General features: G+C 36.7%; 1 protein-coding gene across 1 annotated transcript in view; it reads left to right on the top strand.

The window, feature by feature from the left end:
* Positions 1 to 18,500, top strand: part of LOC128208770 (uncharacterized) — a 38,994-nt gene extending 20,494 nt beyond the window's left edge. Inside the window, exons 9-26 of the mRNA XM_052912355.1 lie at positions 94 to 196; positions 856 to 982; positions 1,413 to 1,696; positions 1,948 to 2,091; positions 2,439 to 2,569; positions 2,918 to 3,053; positions 6,117 to 6,271; positions 7,378 to 7,528; positions 9,028 to 9,162; positions 9,397 to 9,576; positions 9,883 to 9,990; positions 10,915 to 11,043; positions 12,124 to 12,315; positions 13,432 to 13,539; positions 14,591 to 14,698; positions 15,421 to 15,582; positions 16,903 to 17,009; positions 17,590 to 18,500. Coding sequence (XP_052768315.1) covers positions 94 to 196; positions 856 to 982; positions 1,413 to 1,696; positions 1,948 to 2,091; positions 2,439 to 2,569; positions 2,918 to 3,053; positions 6,117 to 6,271; positions 7,378 to 7,528; positions 9,028 to 9,162; positions 9,397 to 9,576; positions 9,883 to 9,990; positions 10,915 to 11,043; positions 12,124 to 12,315; positions 13,432 to 13,539; positions 14,591 to 14,698; positions 15,421 to 15,582; positions 16,903 to 17,009; positions 17,590 to 18,166 — 3,037 coding nt within the window. The 3' untranslated portion in view covers positions 18,167 to 18,500. The remainder of the gene's footprint in view (positions 1 to 93; positions 197 to 855; positions 983 to 1,412; positions 1,697 to 1,947; positions 2,092 to 2,438; positions 2,570 to 2,917; positions 3,054 to 6,116; positions 6,272 to 7,377; positions 7,529 to 9,027; positions 9,163 to 9,396; positions 9,577 to 9,882; positions 9,991 to 10,914; positions 11,044 to 12,123; positions 12,316 to 13,431; positions 13,540 to 14,590; positions 14,699 to 15,420; positions 15,583 to 16,902; positions 17,010 to 17,589) is intronic.
* Positions 18,501 to 22,072: the final 3,572 nt, after the last annotated feature.

Raw genomic sequence — 22,072 nt, 5'->3', positions numbered from 1 at the left:
ACAGTCAAAATGATATGCAAGTATGTTAACAGTGATGTCATTGAAAGACTTGAAAAATTAGCTAATAAGTATTGTATTATCTTGATTAACCAGGAAGTTTGTTCAAGACTACACAGACTATGAAGAAGTACAGAAGCTGACCGTCCATCTGTTGACTGAAGCTGGTCTGTTAGATATTCTCTTCGACTTTGCAATGGTATGTGTACATTTTGTTTGTTAAGTTTTAGCTCATCTGTGTTTTGAAGAAAAAAAAGTCAAAATATTGTCATAGCCTTGGCTTAGTTATCAATGTCTTAGACAGTGTACAAAAACTTTTTCATTAGCAATAACTCAAATACCATATAAGATATTGTAATCAAACTGTATTGTGCAGTGCTTTTTTAAGGTATCCGACCCACAAATTTGCCAATTTTAGATGCCTGGTGTCTGGAATTAGTTTGGTATCATTTTCAAGGGGTTTTGTGTGAAGAAAAAGAACATCTAAAATTTGATTTTATAACAAAAAAACAATAACCATCATTTTGTCATGTTTCCAAGGACCAAAAACTTATACTATATAATATTGCTGATGAAGATAATCTGTAATGTCTTAGCCTTGGTTTCATGGTTCAGGTTGTCTTTGGCAGTTGCCATGGCATCCAAATGCTTTTGTGTTGGTCTAATCTTGAAAACCTTTAAAAGTAAATAAACACGGAAGTTTGTACAAATATTTTGATTATGCACATTTGAAGCAAGTCCCATAACTCTGGCTAAAATATTTCTTGAATGACGTCCCTTGTATTGACTAAGAAAAGCAGACAAACATTGGCATCTAGTTGTGGTTCTGTAGTTTATCCTGGTCTACCTATGTTCCAGGCCCGAGGTTTGGTGATTGAGGCCCTGCAGAGCCTGGCTGACCACAGTCTCTACCAGTTGCCGGACACCACACTGACCAGTCTACTGGACAGAGGGTTTGGTGGTCACCTCGCTCAGGTGGCTGCAGGTAGGTGGCCTTGAGTTAACTTGTTCATACTGATTTACATTAGCTTGCTGAAAGCACCTATTAATCACAATCTTCCCATAGCAGAATAAGTACTGCATGTTTTTTTTAAGGGATAGAGAAAGTTCCCCTTGTAGTGATTGAATACATGACCTTTGAGGTAAAAGGCAGACACCTTAACCACTAGGATATACACATGTAGTCCTAAGGTTATTCAGACAAGCTAAACCATAATTAAGTGTAAAAGTTCCTGTGACTAGATATGGCTACACAAGGCAGATGTTCTCCAGATATACATGTACATTAAAATTGATGGCAAGTCAGAAAAGTAAATTATTTAAACTTACCCAAACTATGTGACAGATGAAATTAACTGCAACAATATAAAAACATTTCAAATTCCAAAATCTAGAAGATTTAAATTCTTTTTTAGGAGCTTTCCTACACCTTCTGGCCACTCCTCATCTTATTCACATTTTCTGTGAGCGCCCTCAACTTGTTTCCCAATATCCGGACCTGTTGCTAGGCAACCTCAGTGACCTTGACTCTAGCCAGCTGTTGGAAGTAGCTGAGGGGCTGGACCCTTCCAGACCCCTAATTAGGGGCCTCATTCATCGCAGGCTACATTCTAGACACAGGACTAGTTCTCTTATATCGTTCACCAGTTCTGGAGATTTTGGAGATGCTGCAACAAACAGAGGACCATATAACCAAGGGGTAGGGTTATAAATCTTCTTCAGTGGGATGCTGACAACTTCACTTTTTCTCTTGTCGAAATTTACTGCAATTTATTCCTTCATAAGTAACTTATAGACTGATTTAACCAGTATCTTGATTTGTTATCTTTATAGATATGTAAACTTTATTTAGCAGAGCATTGAACAAAATTGGAAATATGCTTTGACATGTTCTTCCTGCAGATGGTCCTTGTCCAATGCAATATTGAAAAACATAAGAAATGTTTTCAGGATGTGAGAAGTGGGGATGCAGGTAGACTGGTCCACTGTTTCTTGATGATTGTGCTGCATCTTAACAAGAAACGCGCCCAATCTGGCGAACCAGTCAACCTGGACTTTCTATTCACAGATATTCCTGAGTACCTTGAAACACTAGTTAGTATGGAAATTTATTTCATGTCACGTTCCTGATTATTTTATTTTAATAAAACGCTTTAAATCTTTTTCTTTTATAAAATTAACTGAAGTTTAATAATGCAACTTTGGGCATACATGTAAATTATTTATGTCTTTAATTTACATGTGCCCAGTATGTTCCTATTTAAGGTATTTCTTTTCCTTCTGGTGAAAAAATAATTCAATCAATATAAAACAAATGAAACTTCATTTACAAGCTCAGAAAGAAAAAAAAAACTATCGATCTGCTATCTAGTTTTACTGCTCTAAAACCATACTGTGACCTAGGAAAGGCTCATGCAGGACATTTTGTTCACATTATCAAGGTGTCTAGTCAGCTGCAAGGTCCCCGGAAGATCTCATGTGGACCAATGCCAGTGGGAGCTGGACAGACCCACGGGGCTGCTGTTCTAAGGAATGGGGATGTCTACACGTGGGGAAAAAACAACAATGGCAGGTAGGACATCAGGTTTCTGGTTTAATGTTTTAGTGTCATTTGAATTACAAAAGACAATCAGTTTGGTCCAGTTTTGGTATGCTAGAATCTGGTAAATTTACTTTAATTTATAAAAATAGAATATTTATGACCTTTAAAATCTAAAATGTCTATTTAATGAAGCCACAAATGTGATCTTAAATTAAACAGGAGAGAATCTAGGTGACTTTCTGTGATAAAGTTGTGCTATATTGAAAAAAATATGCAAGACCATTTATGTTTCAAAATTGATATGCTATGTTACACATGTATACTGTACAATAAGTCATGTCAATTCCCATTTTTAGATTTTGTGTCTCTTTTTCTCAGGCTTGGTCATGGTGATCAGAAGGCCTCATCACTTTCAAGTGGACCAGGCAGAGTGGGGACTCTGGCCACCTTGCAGATCCGGGTCACTTCTGTCGCCTGTGGGATGAACCACACACTTGCTCTCACACAACAAGGGGTAGGCTGGATTAATGAATTCTTTTTCTTATTATATTTGTGTATATTTTTATATATCACTGTCACCTTTAATATGGTCCTGGGGTAGCATACCTGTTACCTTTAAGGGTCCTGGAGGCTGTTCCAATACTTAATTTAGTCATAAAGTGAAATTATCTTAGTGTCATTTTTTAGCTCACCTGAGCTATTGTGATCGTCCTGTGTCTGTCGTAGTCGTCCATCGTCATCATCGTCCGTCGTCATCGTCATCCGTCGTCAACCATTTGACTGTTAACACTCTAGAGGTCACAATTTGGGCACAATCTTAATGAAACTTGGTCAGAATATTACCCTCAATAAAATCTTGGACGTGTTAGATATTGGGTCACCTGGGGTTATCTAGGTCACCAGGTCAAATTAAAGGAAAAAACGCTTGTTAACACTATAGAGGTCACATTTATGACTGTTTCTTCAGGAAACTTGGTCAGAATGTTAATATTAATAATCACTAGGTGAAGTTCGAATCTGGGTCATTTGCGGTCAAAAACTAGGTCACCAGGTCAAATTGAAGGAAAAGCTTGTTAACACTCTAGAGGTCACAATTTGGGCACAATCTTAATGAAACTTGGTCAGAATATTACCCTCAATAAAATCTTGGACGAGTTAGATATTGGGTCACCTGGGGTTATCTAGGTCACCAGGTCAAATTAAAGGAAAAAACGCTTGTTAACACTATAGAGGTCACATTTATGACTGTTTCTTCAGGAAACTTGGTCAGAATGTTAATATTAATAATCACTAGGTGAAGTTCGAATCTGGGTCATTTGCGGTCAAAAACTAGGTCACCAGGTCAAATTGAAGGAAAAGCTTGTTAACACTCTAGAGGTCACATTTATGACTGTATCTTCATGAAACTTAGTCAGAATGCTTATATTGATTAGCTCTAGGCCAAGTTCGAATCTGGGTCATGTGCAGTCAAAAACTAGGTCACCAGGTCAAAGTTAAGGAAAAACTTGTTAACACTCTAGAGGTCACATTTATAACTGTATCTTCATGAAAGTTGGTCAGAATGTTTATATTAATAATCTTTAAGTCAGGTTTGAATCCAGGTCATGTGTGGTCAAAAACTAGGTCATTAGGTCAAATCATAGGAAAAGCTTGTTAGCACTCTAGAGGTCACATTTATGACTGTATGTTCATGAAACTTAGTCAGAATGTTTATATTGATTAGCTCTAGGCCAAGATCGAATCTGGGTCATGTGCAGTAAACAACTAGGACACCAGGTCAAATAATAGGAAAAACATGTTAACACTCTAGAGGCCACATTTATGACCATATGTTCATGGAACTTGATCAGAATGTTATTCTTGATGATCTTGGTAAAGTTTGAAACTGGGTAATCAGAGGTCAAAAACCAGGCCACCAGGTCAAATCATAGAAAAAAATTGTAAACACTGTAGAGGTTACATTCTCTCTTTGATCATCATGAAACTATGTCAAAATGTTTGTGTTTATGAAGTCTATGTCAAGTTTGAAACTGGGTAACCTGAGTTCAAAAACTAGGTCACGAAGTCAAAAAAACATTGTTAAAACACTGTTGAGGCCATATTTTCTACTTTATCTATATGAAACCTGGTCAGAATGTACTTATTACAGCCTCCCCCTGTCACAATTGCCTTCGCCCTGAAAACACTTGAATTTTTTTATGTCACTTGTCAAATAGCCGAATATTGTAAAATTATAAGGGATTTTTTTATAGTACCCGACGATATGTCCCTATATGACATATGAGGCGTGTTTAGTGTATTGTCATCACATTCACACCTCTGGCATTATGGAACAATAGTTGTAAAATCAAGACAAACGAACTGTATACACAACAACAGAGTTTTGGGCAAAAATATTATTATTCACCAACAAAAATGGAATATTGGAATTCCGATTTTGACATTCAAATACCAAATGCACAGTCTAAGTCTAAACTTCTTAGATTCCACTTTGCCTATTAAGATCTTACTTAGTCTAAGACAAATTCATAGCGAAAGTCAACAGCCTCATGTTTAAGAAAAAAAGCAAGATATAAGGAGGTTTTGCAAAAGCAATTTCTACCTAGCCTCTGTAACAAATGTCTTAGCAACAGCATGTTGCACCAATAGTGCTCCTTAATTGTCCACAGAGATATTAAAGCTGCCTTGGTGTTTTTTCAGAAAACCATGACTGTGACCTTGGCATGGAATATAAAACATATCCATCTGAACAGAAAAGTTAAAACCATTTGGTCTTACTAGATGTGTAAATGTAGTTTGACATTTCCAGCTCTTGTTCTCATAGTTCTAAATAATTATATATGTTTGACACAAGAACTTTCTTACAGTGGGTATTTAGTTAACTTGCTTTGGTTTTCCCTAATAGTGCTCCGTCTGGGTAGGATACCTAAAGCATATGTCAATGTTGCAGGTGTATGGTTGGGGATGGAGCAAGTGTGGTCTGCAAGTATAGTCAGATGGGGTTGAGTACCGACCATTTGTGCTCATGTTCTATGTTGATGTCAATGTTACAGGTGTATGATTTGGGATGAAGCAAGTGTGGTCAGATAGGGTTGAGTACTGACTATTTGTACTCATGTCCTATGTTGATGTCAATGTTGCAGGTGTATGGTTGGGGATGGAGCAAGTGTGGTCTGCAAGTATGGTCAGATGGGGTTGAGTACTGACCATTTGTACTCATGTGCTATGTTGATGTCAATGTTACAGGTGTATGGTTTGGGATGAAGCTAGTGTGGTCAGATGGGGTTGAGTACTGACCATTTGTACTCATGTCCTATGTTGATGTCAATGTTACATGTGCATAGTTTGGGATGAAGCTCAGGTGGGGAATGGGTACAACCCTTGTGTTCACATTTTCCTTGTTCATGTTCATGTTTCAGGCTTATGGCTGGAGCAAGCACGTGTGGGGTAGGGTACCATCCATGTATTCATGCGACCCTTATTCATGTTGAATGTGTCCAGCTGGGGAAGGAGCAACTATTGTAAGGTGGGGTTGGGTACCAACCATTTTTACTCATGTCCCATGTTAATGTTGCAGGTGTATGGCTGGGGTTGGAGCAAGTACGGTCAGGTGGGGTTGGGTACCACCCATGTGTACACACGCCCCATGCTGATAGATTCCCTGACTGGTGTCCACTGTGTAGCTGTTGACTGCGGCCAGTACCACAGTCTCGCACTCACTGATGAAGCCAAGTAAGACTTTCAAGTTGATAACTGAATGAAATTTTCTAATGCAGATGAAACTATCGTTCTTTGACTTAACCTTTAGCTAATATCAAAACATATAAATGTTACCATAAATGACTGGTTATAAGACGATAGGGGTTATAAGACGCAGGCAAAAAAATCCATGAAAAACTCGAGAAAAAACTTACAATTTATGTTTTGGGTTTTGTTTTTGGCTCATCTGCCAATATCGGCCACCATGTTTGTTGACAGTGACAGAGACTTTCCTTATCATACCACTGACAAAAAATATTTCGACAGTTATGCTTCTTGATATGCATGTTTAATTATTATTTCATACAAAATGATATTGAATAATTTTATTCGTACAATAATGAAAAATTAAAATAATAAACATTTTACGATACACCGTATCCCGATTTTCAACTGCCGCTTTAACCCATATAAACTTGATCAAGATAACGCGAGTGACATCCCTTTCTACATAAATCTAAACCAAAATAGTTTTTTCACCATTTATTTCTCTGAAGAGCCAATTTTGGCCTGAAATCGACCTCAGAAAAAAATGGCAAAAGCTTGTTACTGTTTGTAAGACCCAGGCATTTTTTGACATCGAAATCTTGAGGGGAAAACGTACGTCTTATAACCAGTCATTTACGGTACATGTAAATAGAGGGCCAGTAGGGGATTATGCTTGTCCTTGAATTTTGGTTGCTGTGGCAACAAAAATAGTAAAAATACCACTTATTAACATGATCTTGCTACACTTATGAAATTTTATATGTGGTAAGAAGGCGATTAGGAAAACATGCATGTGAATTTATTTTTTCTTGGACAAAACATGTGTCTATGACATGTGTCTATGACAATAGAAAATCTGTGAACCAGAAAAATGCAATCTGGGATAATGGATAGTAGTATTCAAGCTAGGTATACCGGTACATATGAAACTCTGTGTACAAGTGGTAACAGAAAAATAAGGAAATTATGGACATCAACTAGAAATATTGACATCTTAATCTGCAACATCAATTATTAGTGACCTTTTTAAAAAAAAAATCAAAGAATTGATACTTTTCATTGTTACCGGCAAACCCTTATTTCTCATGCAGAGTGTACAGCTGGGGCTGGGGCGTGCATGGGCAGCTGGGTCATGGTGATACAGAGGAGCAGCTAGTTCCCAAGTGTGTGTCTGACCTGGAGAACCAAACCATTGTTAAAGTTGCCGGGGGTTACTGCCACTCCCTTGTTCTTAACAGTAAGGTATGACTGAAATTATTAATAATCTTTCCAGTTGCATGAATATATAAAACTCTTGATTTTAAATACTCTTAGAACAATAAACCAAGGCATGCAATTTCCTGTGATAACACTTTATATTAGGGATGGCAACGAGTAGTAAAATTTATACTCGAGTACTCGGACGATCGTTCGATCGAGTACTCGGGTACTCGATTACTCGGAAAAATTGAATATGTGTTCGCAAAGACAAGAGTGTGTATACATGTATCATTAATGACGTATATTGTGCGTTGGTCGTATTATTTGTCATTTTCACCTTTAAAGTAAACTTTCATTATGTATTTTAACAAAAAAAATGATATAAAAAGAAAACAAATGTTGTTATAGGCTTTTAATTTGTCTTATTCGTTTCATTTTATACGAGTATGCACTGCAGCAATAAACAACAATCGGAATAACAATGAACGAAAATTAATAGCATACATAAAGATAGTAAAACGAAATTCAATACGAAGTTCAGTTGTTCAGTTGTTTACTCTACAAATTATTTTTTTTAAATGATAGTTTTTCGTACTGTGTATTTGTTGTTTACCTCATTGATATTCATAATTCTTCATTTAAAATATCAACCAATCAATTGTGATAATCATTGCAAAAATAGTTAAAATACGCCCATTAAGAAATCAATTCTCGATACACTTTTGCTCGTTAGCGTCCATTGTTTAGTGAAAGGTCTCTAATCGGTATACAATAGAATTGTGTTGGTGAAAGTACCGCTATCAAAACTTCGCTTATTGACATCAGTGCTAATTTGTAATAGGGGTCCTTTGTTGACAGTTTGCAACTATCACAACAACTGTCAACTAATCGATTGAGGTCAATTGTGTACACAACGGGGATTAGAGGGACCGTAAATTGTCCTCTTGGCAACTAAGCAGATCTGATATTTTGTCTGTAAATCGTGTATTTGGTGATTTTTATAGATTTTTTTATTATTTTTTCCGAGTACTCGAGTAGTGATTTGGTACTCGAGTACTCGGACGTTCGATCGAGTACTCGAGTACTCGTTGCCATCCCTACTTTATATACTTTACTTTTTGATAAGCAATTTTGGACAAAAAGCATTGATTTAATAAAAATAATACCAATAATAGCATTTCTGGATCTTTGCTCTTTTTACAAACATCGATACAGGCACTTTATTTACCCCTGCAGAGAAATTCTACCTGATCATCACATATATTTCAAATCTAGCAGCAGGTCTGAAAAGTTACTTATGGGAAAATGTCATCATTAAGTATGTAATGTACATGGCAGTATTTAAACAGTTAAAAAACAAAAATCAATCACGTGTTTTTAGTGATATAGTTGAAAAGGGTACTCAGGATATTGCATGTCAATTTTTGTTGAGATCCTGTACAAGCTAAGAAATATACAGACACATTATATACAAAAGTGCCCAATATTGCTTACAAAACCAGTACATGTATATCCTGTATGATGTAATTAAATGATTTTAGGGTGAAGTTTATGTCTTTGGTAGCAGCTTTTTTGGGCAACTAGGACAAGGAAACAGTGTAAAACATGCCAGACCTGTGAAGGTTTCCCTCATACCAGACAAGGTCATCACCATGGCAACCAAGTTCTTCCACTCTGTGAGTAGTGAATTACCATCTTATATATACATTTTTTTTTTTCCTTGAAAAATATCAATGTGTTGAAATACATTAAACTATATGTGTGCGTAAATGTCTTTAGCAGCATGTCAGGTATTAGGCACAAATAATAAAATATAAAGGGTCGAAGGGATACACAGTGTATTTGTAGTTAATGTTTACAAAATGAATGAAAAAGACCCAACATAACATGTATATCTATTGGTGATTCAGGTTGCAGTGACAGCCAAAAACACTGTTTACCAGTGGGGGAGCCACCCTCATGGCCTGCGGCACTTTATCCACTCACAAAGGCGTGCTCGACAGGCTGGCAAACCAGCGTTCCAGGAGGCAGACGCACACCTCCGCCCACAGAGGGTTGACACCTCGTATGTGCATGGCAAGATCAAACAGGTGACATATATATCAATGCCCTTCTTTATTATCAGCGGCATGATATTGATGCTGAATTTCAAGATAAAAATTCATTATTGTTGGTATTTTGGTTCTTCTGTTGAATGTCATAATGTTGGAGATGAAATATGCTTTTAAAAATTTGATCATGTGTTAACAGCTTTCCATCAAAACCAATAATTTGTAAATAAAGGTTATGAATATTTATTTGCAAAATTATATTATATTTGCATTAAGAAAACAAACTGCACGTACTATGAGGGATTTAATGTAAAGCAGTCTGTAAGCATGTACAATGTGAACCAGGTGGTGTGTGGCAGTTTCCACTCATGTCTGCTGACCAAGAATGGGGAAGTGTACACCTGGGGTCGCAACCTAGACGGTCAGCTGGGAAACGGCACCAGGCAGGATATCGTGAGTACCAGATCCCTGTCTAACAAATTCTCCTTATGAAAGTCTGGATCAAACTCCAGACAGCCAGCTGAGAAATAGCACAAGGCAGGATGATATGAGTACCAGTTCCCTGAAGAACAAACAGTACAAGGCATAATATAGCAAGTACCCGTTTCTCTGTTATTAAGGTGTGGATCAAAATGAACAATGGTATATTATCTGGACATTCATCTGAGAAACAGCACCAGAAAAAGTACCATTTCCCTTTAGGATAAGTCTCTGATACTAAAAGTGTGTGTCACAGTCTGGACTGTCAGCTGAGAAACAGCACCTGGCATGATAATGTGAGTATAGGTACTCCGTAGGACAAGTCTCGGTTATTGATGTGTGTGTCAGTCAGGACGGTCAGCTGAGAAACAGCATACGGCATGATAATGTGAGTATAGATTCCCTGTAGGGCACATCTCTGATATCAAAAGTGTGTGTCACAGTCTGGACAGTGAGCTGATAAACAGCACCTGGCATGATAATGTGAGAATAGGTTCTCTGTAGGACAAGTCTCGGTTATTGAAACTGTGTGTCAGAATTTGGTCTGTCAGCTGATAAACAGCACCTGGCATGATCATGTGAGTATAGATTCTCCGTAGGACAAGTCTCGGTTATTGAAAGGGTGTGTCACAATTTGGTCTGTCAGCTAATAAACAGCACCTGGCATGATAATGTGAGTATAGGTTATTGAAAGTGTGTGTCACAGTCTAGACCGTCAGCTGATAAACAGCACAAGGCATGATAATGTGAGTATAGGTTCTCCTCGTTAGGGTTCACACCTTAACTGGGCCATGAAGGTATCAACAATCTGACCAGTCAACTGAAAAACAGAACCAGGCAGACGTATGTTATTCGTATCAGTCAAGTTAACATTGTATTTTTTTCCTTTTATTTCAGATGGTTCCCCAGATGGTTACATCAATCAATGATCGTCATATCTCACACCTCGTGGCAGGTGGAGAGTTTAATATTGCTATGGATACCGATAGCCAACTGTTTGTTTGGGGCCGGAATGAGTTCTGCCAAGTTAGTGCATTATTACTATTTCATTTGTGTATTTTGTGAGAATTACTAGTACATTTGTACATTCCTTTGCAAGCATATTAGGCTGTTGCCATTAAGTGATGTAATACAGATGTAACAGGAAGGGAAGAAACTCTCCTTTGCCCAGAGGACTATGAGATATTTTTTAATCAATTAACTGTTTCCATGTTATTGATACTATCATACTTTTTTTGTGTCGCCTGAAAAGATGACATATAGGGGTTACTTTTGTCAGCGGCAGCGGTGGCGTCGGCGGCGTCAGCGTCCGCGTCCCATTTTTGCTTGTCCGGGGTATATCTCCTAAACTATTAGTGGTATCAACTTGAAATTTCATATGTAGATAGATCTAATTGAGGGCAAGTGCAGTGCACAAGAACTGTTACTCTTGCTTCCATATTTTTAGAGTTATTGCCCTTTGTTATTTTTCATGCTTAAAGTTTTGTCCGGGGCATATCTTGTAGAATATAAGAGTTATCAACTTGAAACTTCATATGTAAATAGATCTCATGGAGGGCAAGTGCAGTGCACAATAACAGTAACCCTTGCTTTCTTAGTTTTAAAGTTATTGCCCTTTGTTAATTTTCATGCTTAAAGTTTTGTCCGGGGCATATCTTGAAGAATATAAGAGGTATCAACTTGAAACTTCATAGCTAGATAGATCTCATTGAGGGCAAGTGCAGTGCACAAGAACCGTCACTCTTGCTGCCATATTTTTAGAGTTATTGCCCTTTGTTAATTTTCTTGCTTAGGTTTTGTCCGTGGCATATCTCGTAAACTATAGGAGGTATCAACCTGAAACTTATTCCGTAGGTATACCTACACTTGAAAGTTAAATGGCAACATTATTGTCTATAAATGAATAAAATGCCAATCTAACAGCTATAATGTCGACAGTAAATAATTTCTCAGGCGACACATCTGACTCGCGGAGTTCTAGTTATTTTTATGAATTGTTATTAACAACAAATAATACATCTCTAACTTCAAAAGTGCAATGATTATATCACTATCCTTTCTTATCAGTTTAATTTTCATAAAACAATGTGTCTGTTACATTGCCAGCTTGGCCTTCAGCCGGGAGATGTCAAGCAGACAACAAAGGTGATTCGCGTGACAGGTGGAAGCAAGTCCACAGGGTCTGAACTTACAGAGATGTTGGTTCCCGCCCCCCTCAACCTGGTACCAAACACACCATCATCCTCCCTATCACCATGGCAACACAGGGCCCATACAGATAATGTCAGCCTTTTGTCAGTGAGTTTTGAGTGTATAAAATCTCATGAAGCACTGGGAACATCAAGTTATTGCACACAAGAGAACATACATGTATACCTTGATTATTATTTAGGTTTCAAGGCCATCGTCAGTAGTGATTTGATATTGAATAGTGTTGATATGACTAAGAACATTATCTTTAAATTAAATACTTTGAAATCATTAATGTTCATGGGGCATTAATGTTCGTGGTTTTCGTGGGTTGGGTGATCCACGAATTCAAGATCCCACGAAATATAAACCCTTTATTCACTTTTTCAATTGCCATGTTATGTACATAATCTAGTTTATTCATTACAGAGGCCGCAGTATACAGCGTAAATATCTGTCTCACTGTATATCTTACTATCATTGTTTTGTTAATTTATTATATCATTATAATCATTTTTATGTGTTTTATGAACCAAAAAACCGAAGCACATGCTTAAACATGAGCTGTTCATGAAAATTACATTGGAGGTTACTGAGTTTCCAACGTGACAATGTACAAAACAAAGCATTCAAAATACTTATTAAACAAAAATGTGTGAATAAATATTGAAATGAGGTGATATTCAAAAGTGAATGGATTTGTAGTCATCAGCAATCTTCAGGGATTGTTTACTCAAATATCCTTCTCAGTGTTTTCACAGTTTGCATAATTCTTAATTGGCATTCAATGGCTTCGCCTATCTGTATTAATGATCAGGGTACATCTTCTTTTATGACCTTAACTTCCAATTAAATCGATATACATGGGTATATGCACTAATTGGCATGTCATACCACTTTAGCGAGTGTCATAAACCGAGTGACGCAGGAAACGGAAATCACGGCCAGCGCGTGGAGATAATTCAAACTATCTAGAACAATTGCAGTTTCAATTTTTTTTTTCAAAAACGAAAAACCACGAATTCAAGTACCCACGAAATTGTTATTTTTCGACAAACCACAAAATTTCATGCCAACGAATATAAATGATTTCACAGTATTATATTGCCAATTAAGTATACAATTGCAATTAGGATGTCAAAAAATACAAAAAAGAAATATTACATGTAGGTGTTATTGTCAATTACGTGCTGTTATTGTCAATGTTGATCAAATTTATTTTAGTGGACAGAGGATGAGGATGATGAGGAGGTAACCAGTCTACAATTGCCAAATCTGCAGGAAGTGGGACCTAGTCTGTATGACAGGATGGTCATTCCAATTCTTGTTAAGGTAGTGTAGTACTAGTTTCCTTGTGTTAGACTGAGGTAACCAGTCTACAGTTACCCAATCTGCAGAATTTTTTACCCAGTGGCTATACCATTCTTTGAACAGATAGTGTTATATGAGTTTTCTATTGTTAGATTGAGGTAACCAATATATAGTTTTCTAATCCTCAAGATGTGGGACCCAGTATGTAAGACAGGATGGTCATACCAGTCAATATGCAAAAACTGTAGTACCAGTTTCGTACTGTTAGATTTAGATAGATGAGTAAAAATGTTTGTTGGATTTTTAGCTCAACTATTGGAAGAGTAAGGAGAACTATACTTCTCTTACCTAGCATTAGTGTCGTGGTTGCTGTCCATGGCACTCCTTTGTTAGGATTTTGCATGTAGATACCTCAAAGATAACTTTTTTTTGCATATAATACTTATTATGACCCTTTATTATTTGACTTTGAAGTTCTGGTTAAGGTTTTGCATGTAAGGACAAATTCATGTAAGTCAATAACTCAGCAATTACTTGATGTATTGTATTGAAACTTCAGGTATGATAACTCTTGCATATAATACAAATTTTGCCCCTTTATTATTTGACTTAGATATTCTGGTTAAGGTTTTGCATTTCATCTAATTTTATAGTGATCCATGCATGTTTCACTAAAACTTTGTAATTCTTAACTTAAAAGTGGGGGAATAGTGGAGTGCACTGTCTTACAGCTCTTGTTTTTAAAAGTGCTGTTTTGTTTAGTATTTGCAAGGTTAATGTTTGAGCTGTCATTCAAATTGCAGTTGAAAAATAGTTTGAAACCAATTCTTCAAAAGGTTCATTTTCTACAAAAACAGCCTTATCCTTTTTTTTAAATATAAGATATATATTTGACTTTGCAAGTGATTTGTGTGCTTAGGTCATGAACATGGAATATACAGAGAAAATTGGATTGTTGTTTCTGAAATTGAATAAGCATTACGGTGGTAATAAAAATCAAGAAATGCCTGTATGTGTCTGTCTCATTGTCTGGTTAGCATATTGAGTTTATACTGTATGTATATCTCTTCAGAGCCTGTCAAGCTTGTGTGACTTGAAGAAGCTGCTGCACGAAGCTGTTGGAATGAAGGACTGGGCGACAGCTGCAAGTCTGTGTAAAGATCAGCATAGTTATACACAGGTTTGTCACTGCTTCCATAGTAACTCATATGACACTTCTATCAGATTACAAACCGCCCTCAGTTATGACCTACTTTGTTTACCAAAATATATATCTTTAATACAGTCAGTGTGCATTTGTTTCGCCAGGGTTATCATGTGATTAGTAAAGCTATCTACTCATGGTTTAACAGTTTTGAATGTTAATATCAGAGTAGTTCTGTGTCCGTGTCTTTGCTCTTGTTAAGGTCAAGTTTGCTTTATGATGTGTTGATAAACAGAAGCATTGCAAGCTAAGCTCCCAATAACAATGGAATCAGGATCTCTCTGATATGTAAGTTAAATGTGTAAAACAATAACTATTAATACCTTATCAACTATGATGGCAAAATCGATAGCTAATCAACCTCTGTAGCCATATTCCTATATATTCTTTTTTCAATGTAATCTTTTTGTGCAATAAATGAATTAATTGAGCGATAGCCTATTGAAAACACTGTGTAATTTACTATTTAATTACGATTGAAATTGATCCTAAACAAATAAGAAAATGGTTCTGTTTGTTAGAATGTAACATTTGAAGAACATAATTTTAATGTATGTTATCTATACACATACAAAAATTGATCATACAAAATATCATCATGTCTGGCATTTGATGTTAAGCATATTTATGTAGCGCATGAGGTTCATTATTATCCTATTATTTAATGACTCAACAAAGAGTGATCTATACCATTGAAGGCATGTAGTTTTCACCTGATGGCATTGAGGGAACAGCAAGATGGCTCGAATGTGGAAGAGTTTACCTCTCGGAGTCTGCATGTGATTGGTTACTATGGCAACCTGCTGGAGGACTGTGCCATCTCAAGCCTGGATGAGGATTGGAAACAGCTCATCTACCTTGTAACTACAGACTAGTTTTATGCGCACCAGAGCACGAAGTGCTCAAGGTGAGCTATTGTGACCGGTCTTTGTCCGTCCGTCCATCTGCCCGTCCGTCAACAATTGCTTAAAAAGACATCTCCTCTGAAACTACCTGGCCAAATTCAATGAAACTTCACAGGAAGCTTTCTTGGGTGTCCCTCTACAAAAATACAACACAGGGTCACGATTGATTAACAACAACAACAACAAAATGGCCGACTTCCTGTTTTGCTTTAAAAAGCATCTCTTTTGAAACTACCAGTCCAAATTCAATGAAACTTTACAGGAAGCTTCCTTGGGTGACCCTCTACGAAAATACAAAAGGGGTCACGATTGATCAACAACAACAACAACTAGAGCAACAACAAGAAAATGGCTAACTTCCTGTTTTGCTTTTAAAAAACATCTCCTCTGAAACAACCAGTCCAAATTTAATGAAACTTTACAGGAAGCTTCCTTGGGTGACCCTCTACAAAAATACAACAAGGGGTCACGATTGAGCAACAACAACAACAACATCAACAAAATGGCCAACTTACTGTTTTGCTTTAAAAAAAGCATCTCCTCTGAAACTACCAGTCCAAATTCAATTAAACTTTACAGGAAGCTTCCTTGGGTGACCCTCTACAAAAATACAGCAAGGGATCACGATTGATCAACAACAACAATCTGGCCAACTTCGTGTTTTGCTTTTAAAAAACATCTCCTCTGAAACTTCCGGGCCAACTTCACTGAAACTTTACAGGAAGCTTCATTGCATGACCCACTACAAAAATACAACAAGAGATTGATCAACAACAACAACAACAACAACAAAATGACTGACTTACTGTTTTGTTTAAAAAAACATCTCTGAAACTACCAGGCCAAATTCAATTAAACTTTACAGGGAGCTTCATTGCATGACCCTTTACAAATATAAAACAAGGCATCGTCTTCAGGAAAGGTATGCTTAAATTGCAACAATTTTATTAATACTTTATCAGAGTTGTGGCCCTTTGCTTAGGTGAGCATTTTAGGGCCATCATGGCCCTCTTGTTTAGAGTTGTTTTAAGTATATTCATAGTCAAACAAGTAATATTAATCAAATACAAAAGTTATACTTGAACAAGTATTTTTTGACACAGAATATTGCATGATAACTGGTCTTATGTCCACAATAATTCATCTTATATTGCTTGGTGACCACAGACTTAAATATAACATGCGACAAAGTTAAGGATTGACTTTTTGTTACCATGGTGAGTGTAACCATATTTGAAATATGCCTCCCCACATTTCTGGTTCCCTGTATTTCAGGTTCTTTACCACTGGCAGATGGAGTCCCTGCTGGTTCCCATGTTGGAGACTTTCTTCTCCGACCGCCTCCCCGACTTTGACGTCATTCTCGCCACAATCCTGTTCAGGTATGGAGAGAATACATAAGTAGCAGATAGGGGACTTAAAATCAGTATCTTAATGATCAGTTTAATATGTTATTCATCCCAATGTTTGATCAACTTTAGAAGTAGCATGGATCTTTAAAAACAGTCTTACTATGGGCAAGGCCATTCTGACTTTGTCACAGAAAACTACATCATATTTTCCATCAAATACGTCAAATTTTCTATATGACTAATTACTGCTTTTTACTGTTGTAATGACATACTAGTTTGGCTGTTATAATACCTTCTTAAGATGAATTGTTAGTAGCTACATTTATTGCAATATGTTTGGCAGGAGGACTTACTTGTGCTACATGTATAACTCAGTGTCAGTCAAGTATAAATCAGTGGTTATCTTTAGTTGTGTGCTCTTAGCTACATTTGTATTAGCCTGTTTATTTTGAAACAAAAATAACCTTTTTTTGTTTAAGTTTTTCTAATGGAACTTGGTTGTTTTATTTTTCTTCCCAATCAAAGGAAGTCTGATTACCTTGGGTAAATTAGTATATGATGCTTTTAAATTAATGAACCATTGAAATGTACTGTTTTCCTTTCTTGGTAGAAAACCAGATGCTGATAAGGACACATGTGAAGATCCCACTTTGTACCAGCCATCGCAAACATTCCTTTGTCAATTTTCCACGAGCTTCTGTTTAAAGTTGTCATCAAACGTGCTACACAAAATATCAACAGGAGATCCACGCTTCATGTCTTCATCTGCACTATCTGCTATCAAACAGCTAGGTGGTGGCTCATTTGATACCATTCAGAAGTCAATGCTGGAGGGGGACCGACTTTCATACGACCACTTGTGGCAGGATATCATACAGAACCTAGAGAAAGGTCGGGACACGCGGAACTACATCTACATCACTCACAGTGAGCTTGACAGACTTTGTGAGCAGCTGAGTGACACGGATCAAGGGGAAGTCACTCCAGCTGTCTTCTTTACATGTGGCCACTATTTCACCAAACAGTCATTTGTGAATGAAATAGAGAAACTGAATATAGAGTCATTTGTAGGAGGCTTCAGGCTCCCAGAGACGTTATCTGTGATAAAGGAATATTACGGTAGGAAGAGCTGTATGCCCCTCGCTTGTCCTAAATGTGTCCTTGGTGCCATTTTGTCAATACTATAAATAGATTTCTTGATACACTAAAACATTTTATCATTGTGCTTCACATGTTTGCCTTTGTGTTTAAAAGCTCTGCAAATTCTAGAATTCTGGAAATGTATGATTTATTCTAGTTGTTTTTAAAGGAATATTTTGTTAGTTTACCGTATTTTAAACAAAGACATAGAAAACCAGGTTACATTTTAAAATATTTATTTTATCAATATTAGATATGTCACTTGTTTTTTGTGTATTTGTTCCATTGTTGAAAAAACACTAGACCAGTGCATGGAAATTCCATGCAATGTGCAATATTTGTTTCTTATTATATGTAATAAATTTTACGGTATTCAGAAAAGAGGCACTTGTTTGTATCTGTACCAGTATTTCAAAAATTTAAAGATTGTAATGCCCTCTTAAAAAAAGGGGGGGGGGGGGGGGGCTGATACATGTAGGTGTACGAATCTTGATCTGTTGGATGGTAGGTTGATCTGTTGGTAGACTAGGTCTTGTCTGCATAAAAACTCATAAATGTTTGACCTAGGACCATGAAGCTGTAGTGGTAGGTTGCCCTTGACAAGTAGATGACCCAAATTGTTTTTAGGTCTGTAAAACAAGTCACAGCCAACAGTCGTTAACAAAATATTGTCTGCTCACTTACCCGAGAACAGTTTGACCTAGGACAATGAAACTTCAGTGGTAGGTTGCCCTTGACCAGAGGATCCCTCAATTGTTTTAGAAGTAAGGTCAAGGTCATCAACATTCTTAGGAAACCTTGTCCCTATAACTCAAGAACAGATTGACCTATGACAATGAAATTCAACATGATAGGCTGCACTTGTCAAAGGTCATGGTCAACAGTCCTCTGAAAGTTTTGTCCACACAATGACTTGAGAATGTTTGACATGAGACCATGAAATGTCAGTGGTAGGTTGCACTTGACCAGTAAATGGCCACTATTGTTTTTGAAGTCAGATCAAAGGTCAAGGTCACTTGTAACAGTCTTTTGAAACTTTGTCCTCAAATTAAATGAACAGTTTTACCTAGGACAATGAAACTGCCCTTTACTAGTATGACTCGTGTTAGGGGCAGGTATCGGTTGATCAAAGGTCAAGGTCACAGTCTCATGAGGACTTTGACCGCAGTTCGAAGTTTGAAATATTTTTCTTCACCCTCGTAGAAACTTGGTGCAACCAATTCACTGCATTTTTTATTCGTAAAACTTTCTATTGTATTGTCCACATGTTTTTGATGAAGTGGCGCTTAGTGCATAATGTTTGACAATCATCTTGTTTCATCTTACTTGGCTCCTAGTCAACAATAGTGTATGTTCAATAAGCTCTTTATATAGTAACAAGGCTCAAGAAAACTATTGATTTGACCAAAAGTTCAAAACAGCAACAACAAATTAAAAGTATATTTTATATTCCTCTCTACTGTAAATACAGAAAAAGCTATGGAGAATACTACTTCCACAGCGTTAGAAGGATTAAAACTTGGTACACATAATCACAATGATGTTTCCTATTGCCAAACACATCAGTTGCACCCACTTTGTTTAACAGTTATGAACATTTAACTTAATTTTCACTTGATATCATGTTTGTGGGCCAAACTTCTTCTACAATTTAAGGGAGGCTGTTCTGAAACATTATAAACATGATCACCATAAAGTGTATTAGTGGCTTACATGTACATATTTTTAGTCAATTGCTCCCAGGTTATTTGAGAGTTATGTGCCCATTAACATATTTTTTTATTTCAAAGCTATACTGAAGTTGTGGAATGAACTTATTAACATCCACATGTTAAGAGCATTCTCATTCATCAGAGGTTCAATCGTGATAAATCTGGTACGCATAGCATCATCACTCTGGTGAACGAGAATGGTTAAGAGGAACTGTCCATTGTGAAAATTGGTAAACCTGATCGCTGTTATCTGTACTAGTGCTTAACATATTTTTCAGCATTTGGAATGCCTCGGCCATTTTCCATGGCAAGAACCTTGGATGTATGCTGGTAAATCAGTAGAAGTAGTCTGTAAAAGTTTAAATAATAGTATTAATTAACTGTAGTGTTTTAACTTGTATTTTGTATTGCCAAGTTTAAATTGATTGCCGGTGAAGTGTTTAATTGCATAAATAATTAAGATTCCCAAGAGGAATATTAAGTTGAACTGCTAAATTGAAATTACTGAAAGATCTACATGCAGCGTAGTTAAATGTAAAGTATTCTGACATGGTAAACTGTCATATACCTCCGAGGTGTTCCAAATAATTTTCATTTGCAGCAGTTGTTCATGAGTTATGTGCCTTTGAACTTTAACTCTTATGGCTACATGTACAAGTGAGTTGATAGAAAGTGACGATTGTTCTGAAACTTGATGCACATGATTATCATGAAGTGCAATAGTGCTTATTACAGAAGTTATGTTCACGTTAATGTTTACTGTTAAAGCTTTACTGGTTGATTTTTATGGAATGAATTCTTAAACAATTTAAGAGGGATTGTTCTGTTAATCACCATTAAGTGTAATGAAGGCATTTCAAAAAGACTGGTGGGCTTTTTTTCATCCATTTATGCGTCCTTGTAACTTTAATTATAACCTGTTTTTTAGGTTTTAAAAGTTCCAGTTTAAGATTTCTTTTGGTACTTTTGCATAGTCCTTGTTGGAATTAGTTCCCTTGTAGTTATCATATATTATCTATTATATTTATATTTTAATATCTGTCTGAATCAATGAATAACATCAAGGTCACATGTGGAGGTAATCATCACTCCTGTGACAGCTTTAGGTTTTGGCCCTGTCATATCAAGAGTCATCACTCATGAAAGACGAAGCTGAATGAAAACCCTCATTTTGTCTGTCTACATCTCTTATAGTGACCTATCTGATTTATGGTTTGGTCTGAGTGCAAGGTCTCTTCTACTTATTAAAGGCTGTCCTATCTACAAATATTAACCTGCTTAAATGCGGATGAAAATGTTCGGGAAGAATTTCTTTTGCACAAGGTTAATTCACTGAAATTTAAATGCCATTTGCTTATAACGTGTGTAAGAATTGTTTCATGGTTATTTTGTAACAAGACTCCCTTGAACTTGAAACACATCTTTGCTTATTCAATGTCTTTTGAGGCGAATGTTAATTTTATGCATAAAATGCCAACTTCAACGAACTATCATTCTCTTAGTAACCTGCAGTTAGAGGCCACTTTGTATGACATGTATGATGCACGCACACAGTTTATTAATGATTGTATCTGTTTTAATGAAACTCCCATTTAAAAGGTTGGCATTTGATTTTGCATTTCTCACAACAGGGCATATTTTGTAGTACTGACTGACAATGGTACAGAAAGGCGGCCAGGGGCGTATCTGTATCATTTTGAATTGTACAACTGTGAGTGAGCTGCCAACATGCGAATGACTTTCATTGATTTGATCTCAGGTTATGTTATATGGGCTGAGCGCAGGGGCAGTGTCCCCAGCCTAAGGAACAGTTTCCAGCATTTTGAACTCCCTCATTCAGTGAAATCACAACCAACTTGAACGGGAAAACCTTTTCCCTTAAATCATATTCCTGATTATGAGATTTAATAGCTTGCAAATCGGGGTGGGGGCTATAGTTGGTTTGTACGCCCAGGTGTACTGGAGTATGTCTAGTTATGCTTCTGGAGTCATTGACCTTCGACATGGCTACTGACTACTAACTAAATAGCATTTCAGATTGATGGAGTAATGTTGTTCTGATGAACAAAACCTTTAAACTTGAGTGTTTAACAACTACGATGACTGCTTGAAACACTTTCCCATAAGTGTATAGTCATACGTGTGAAGAAAAATTGTTTTGTGTTCATAAATCAAAAATCCCAGTTCTGTAAAATACAACCTTATAAGGTATGAAGGTGGAAGTGATAGAAGCTTTGGCAA

This window comes from Mya arenaria, chromosome 11 (genome assembly GCF_026914265.1).
Source record: "Mya arenaria isolate MELC-2E11 chromosome 11, ASM2691426v1".
In the NCBI taxonomy this organism is placed as follows: domain Eukaryota; kingdom Metazoa; phylum Mollusca; class Bivalvia; order Myida; family Myidae; genus Mya; species Mya arenaria.
Note: the sequence above shows the minus strand (reverse complement) of the source record. Positions and strands in the feature narration are given on the sequence as shown.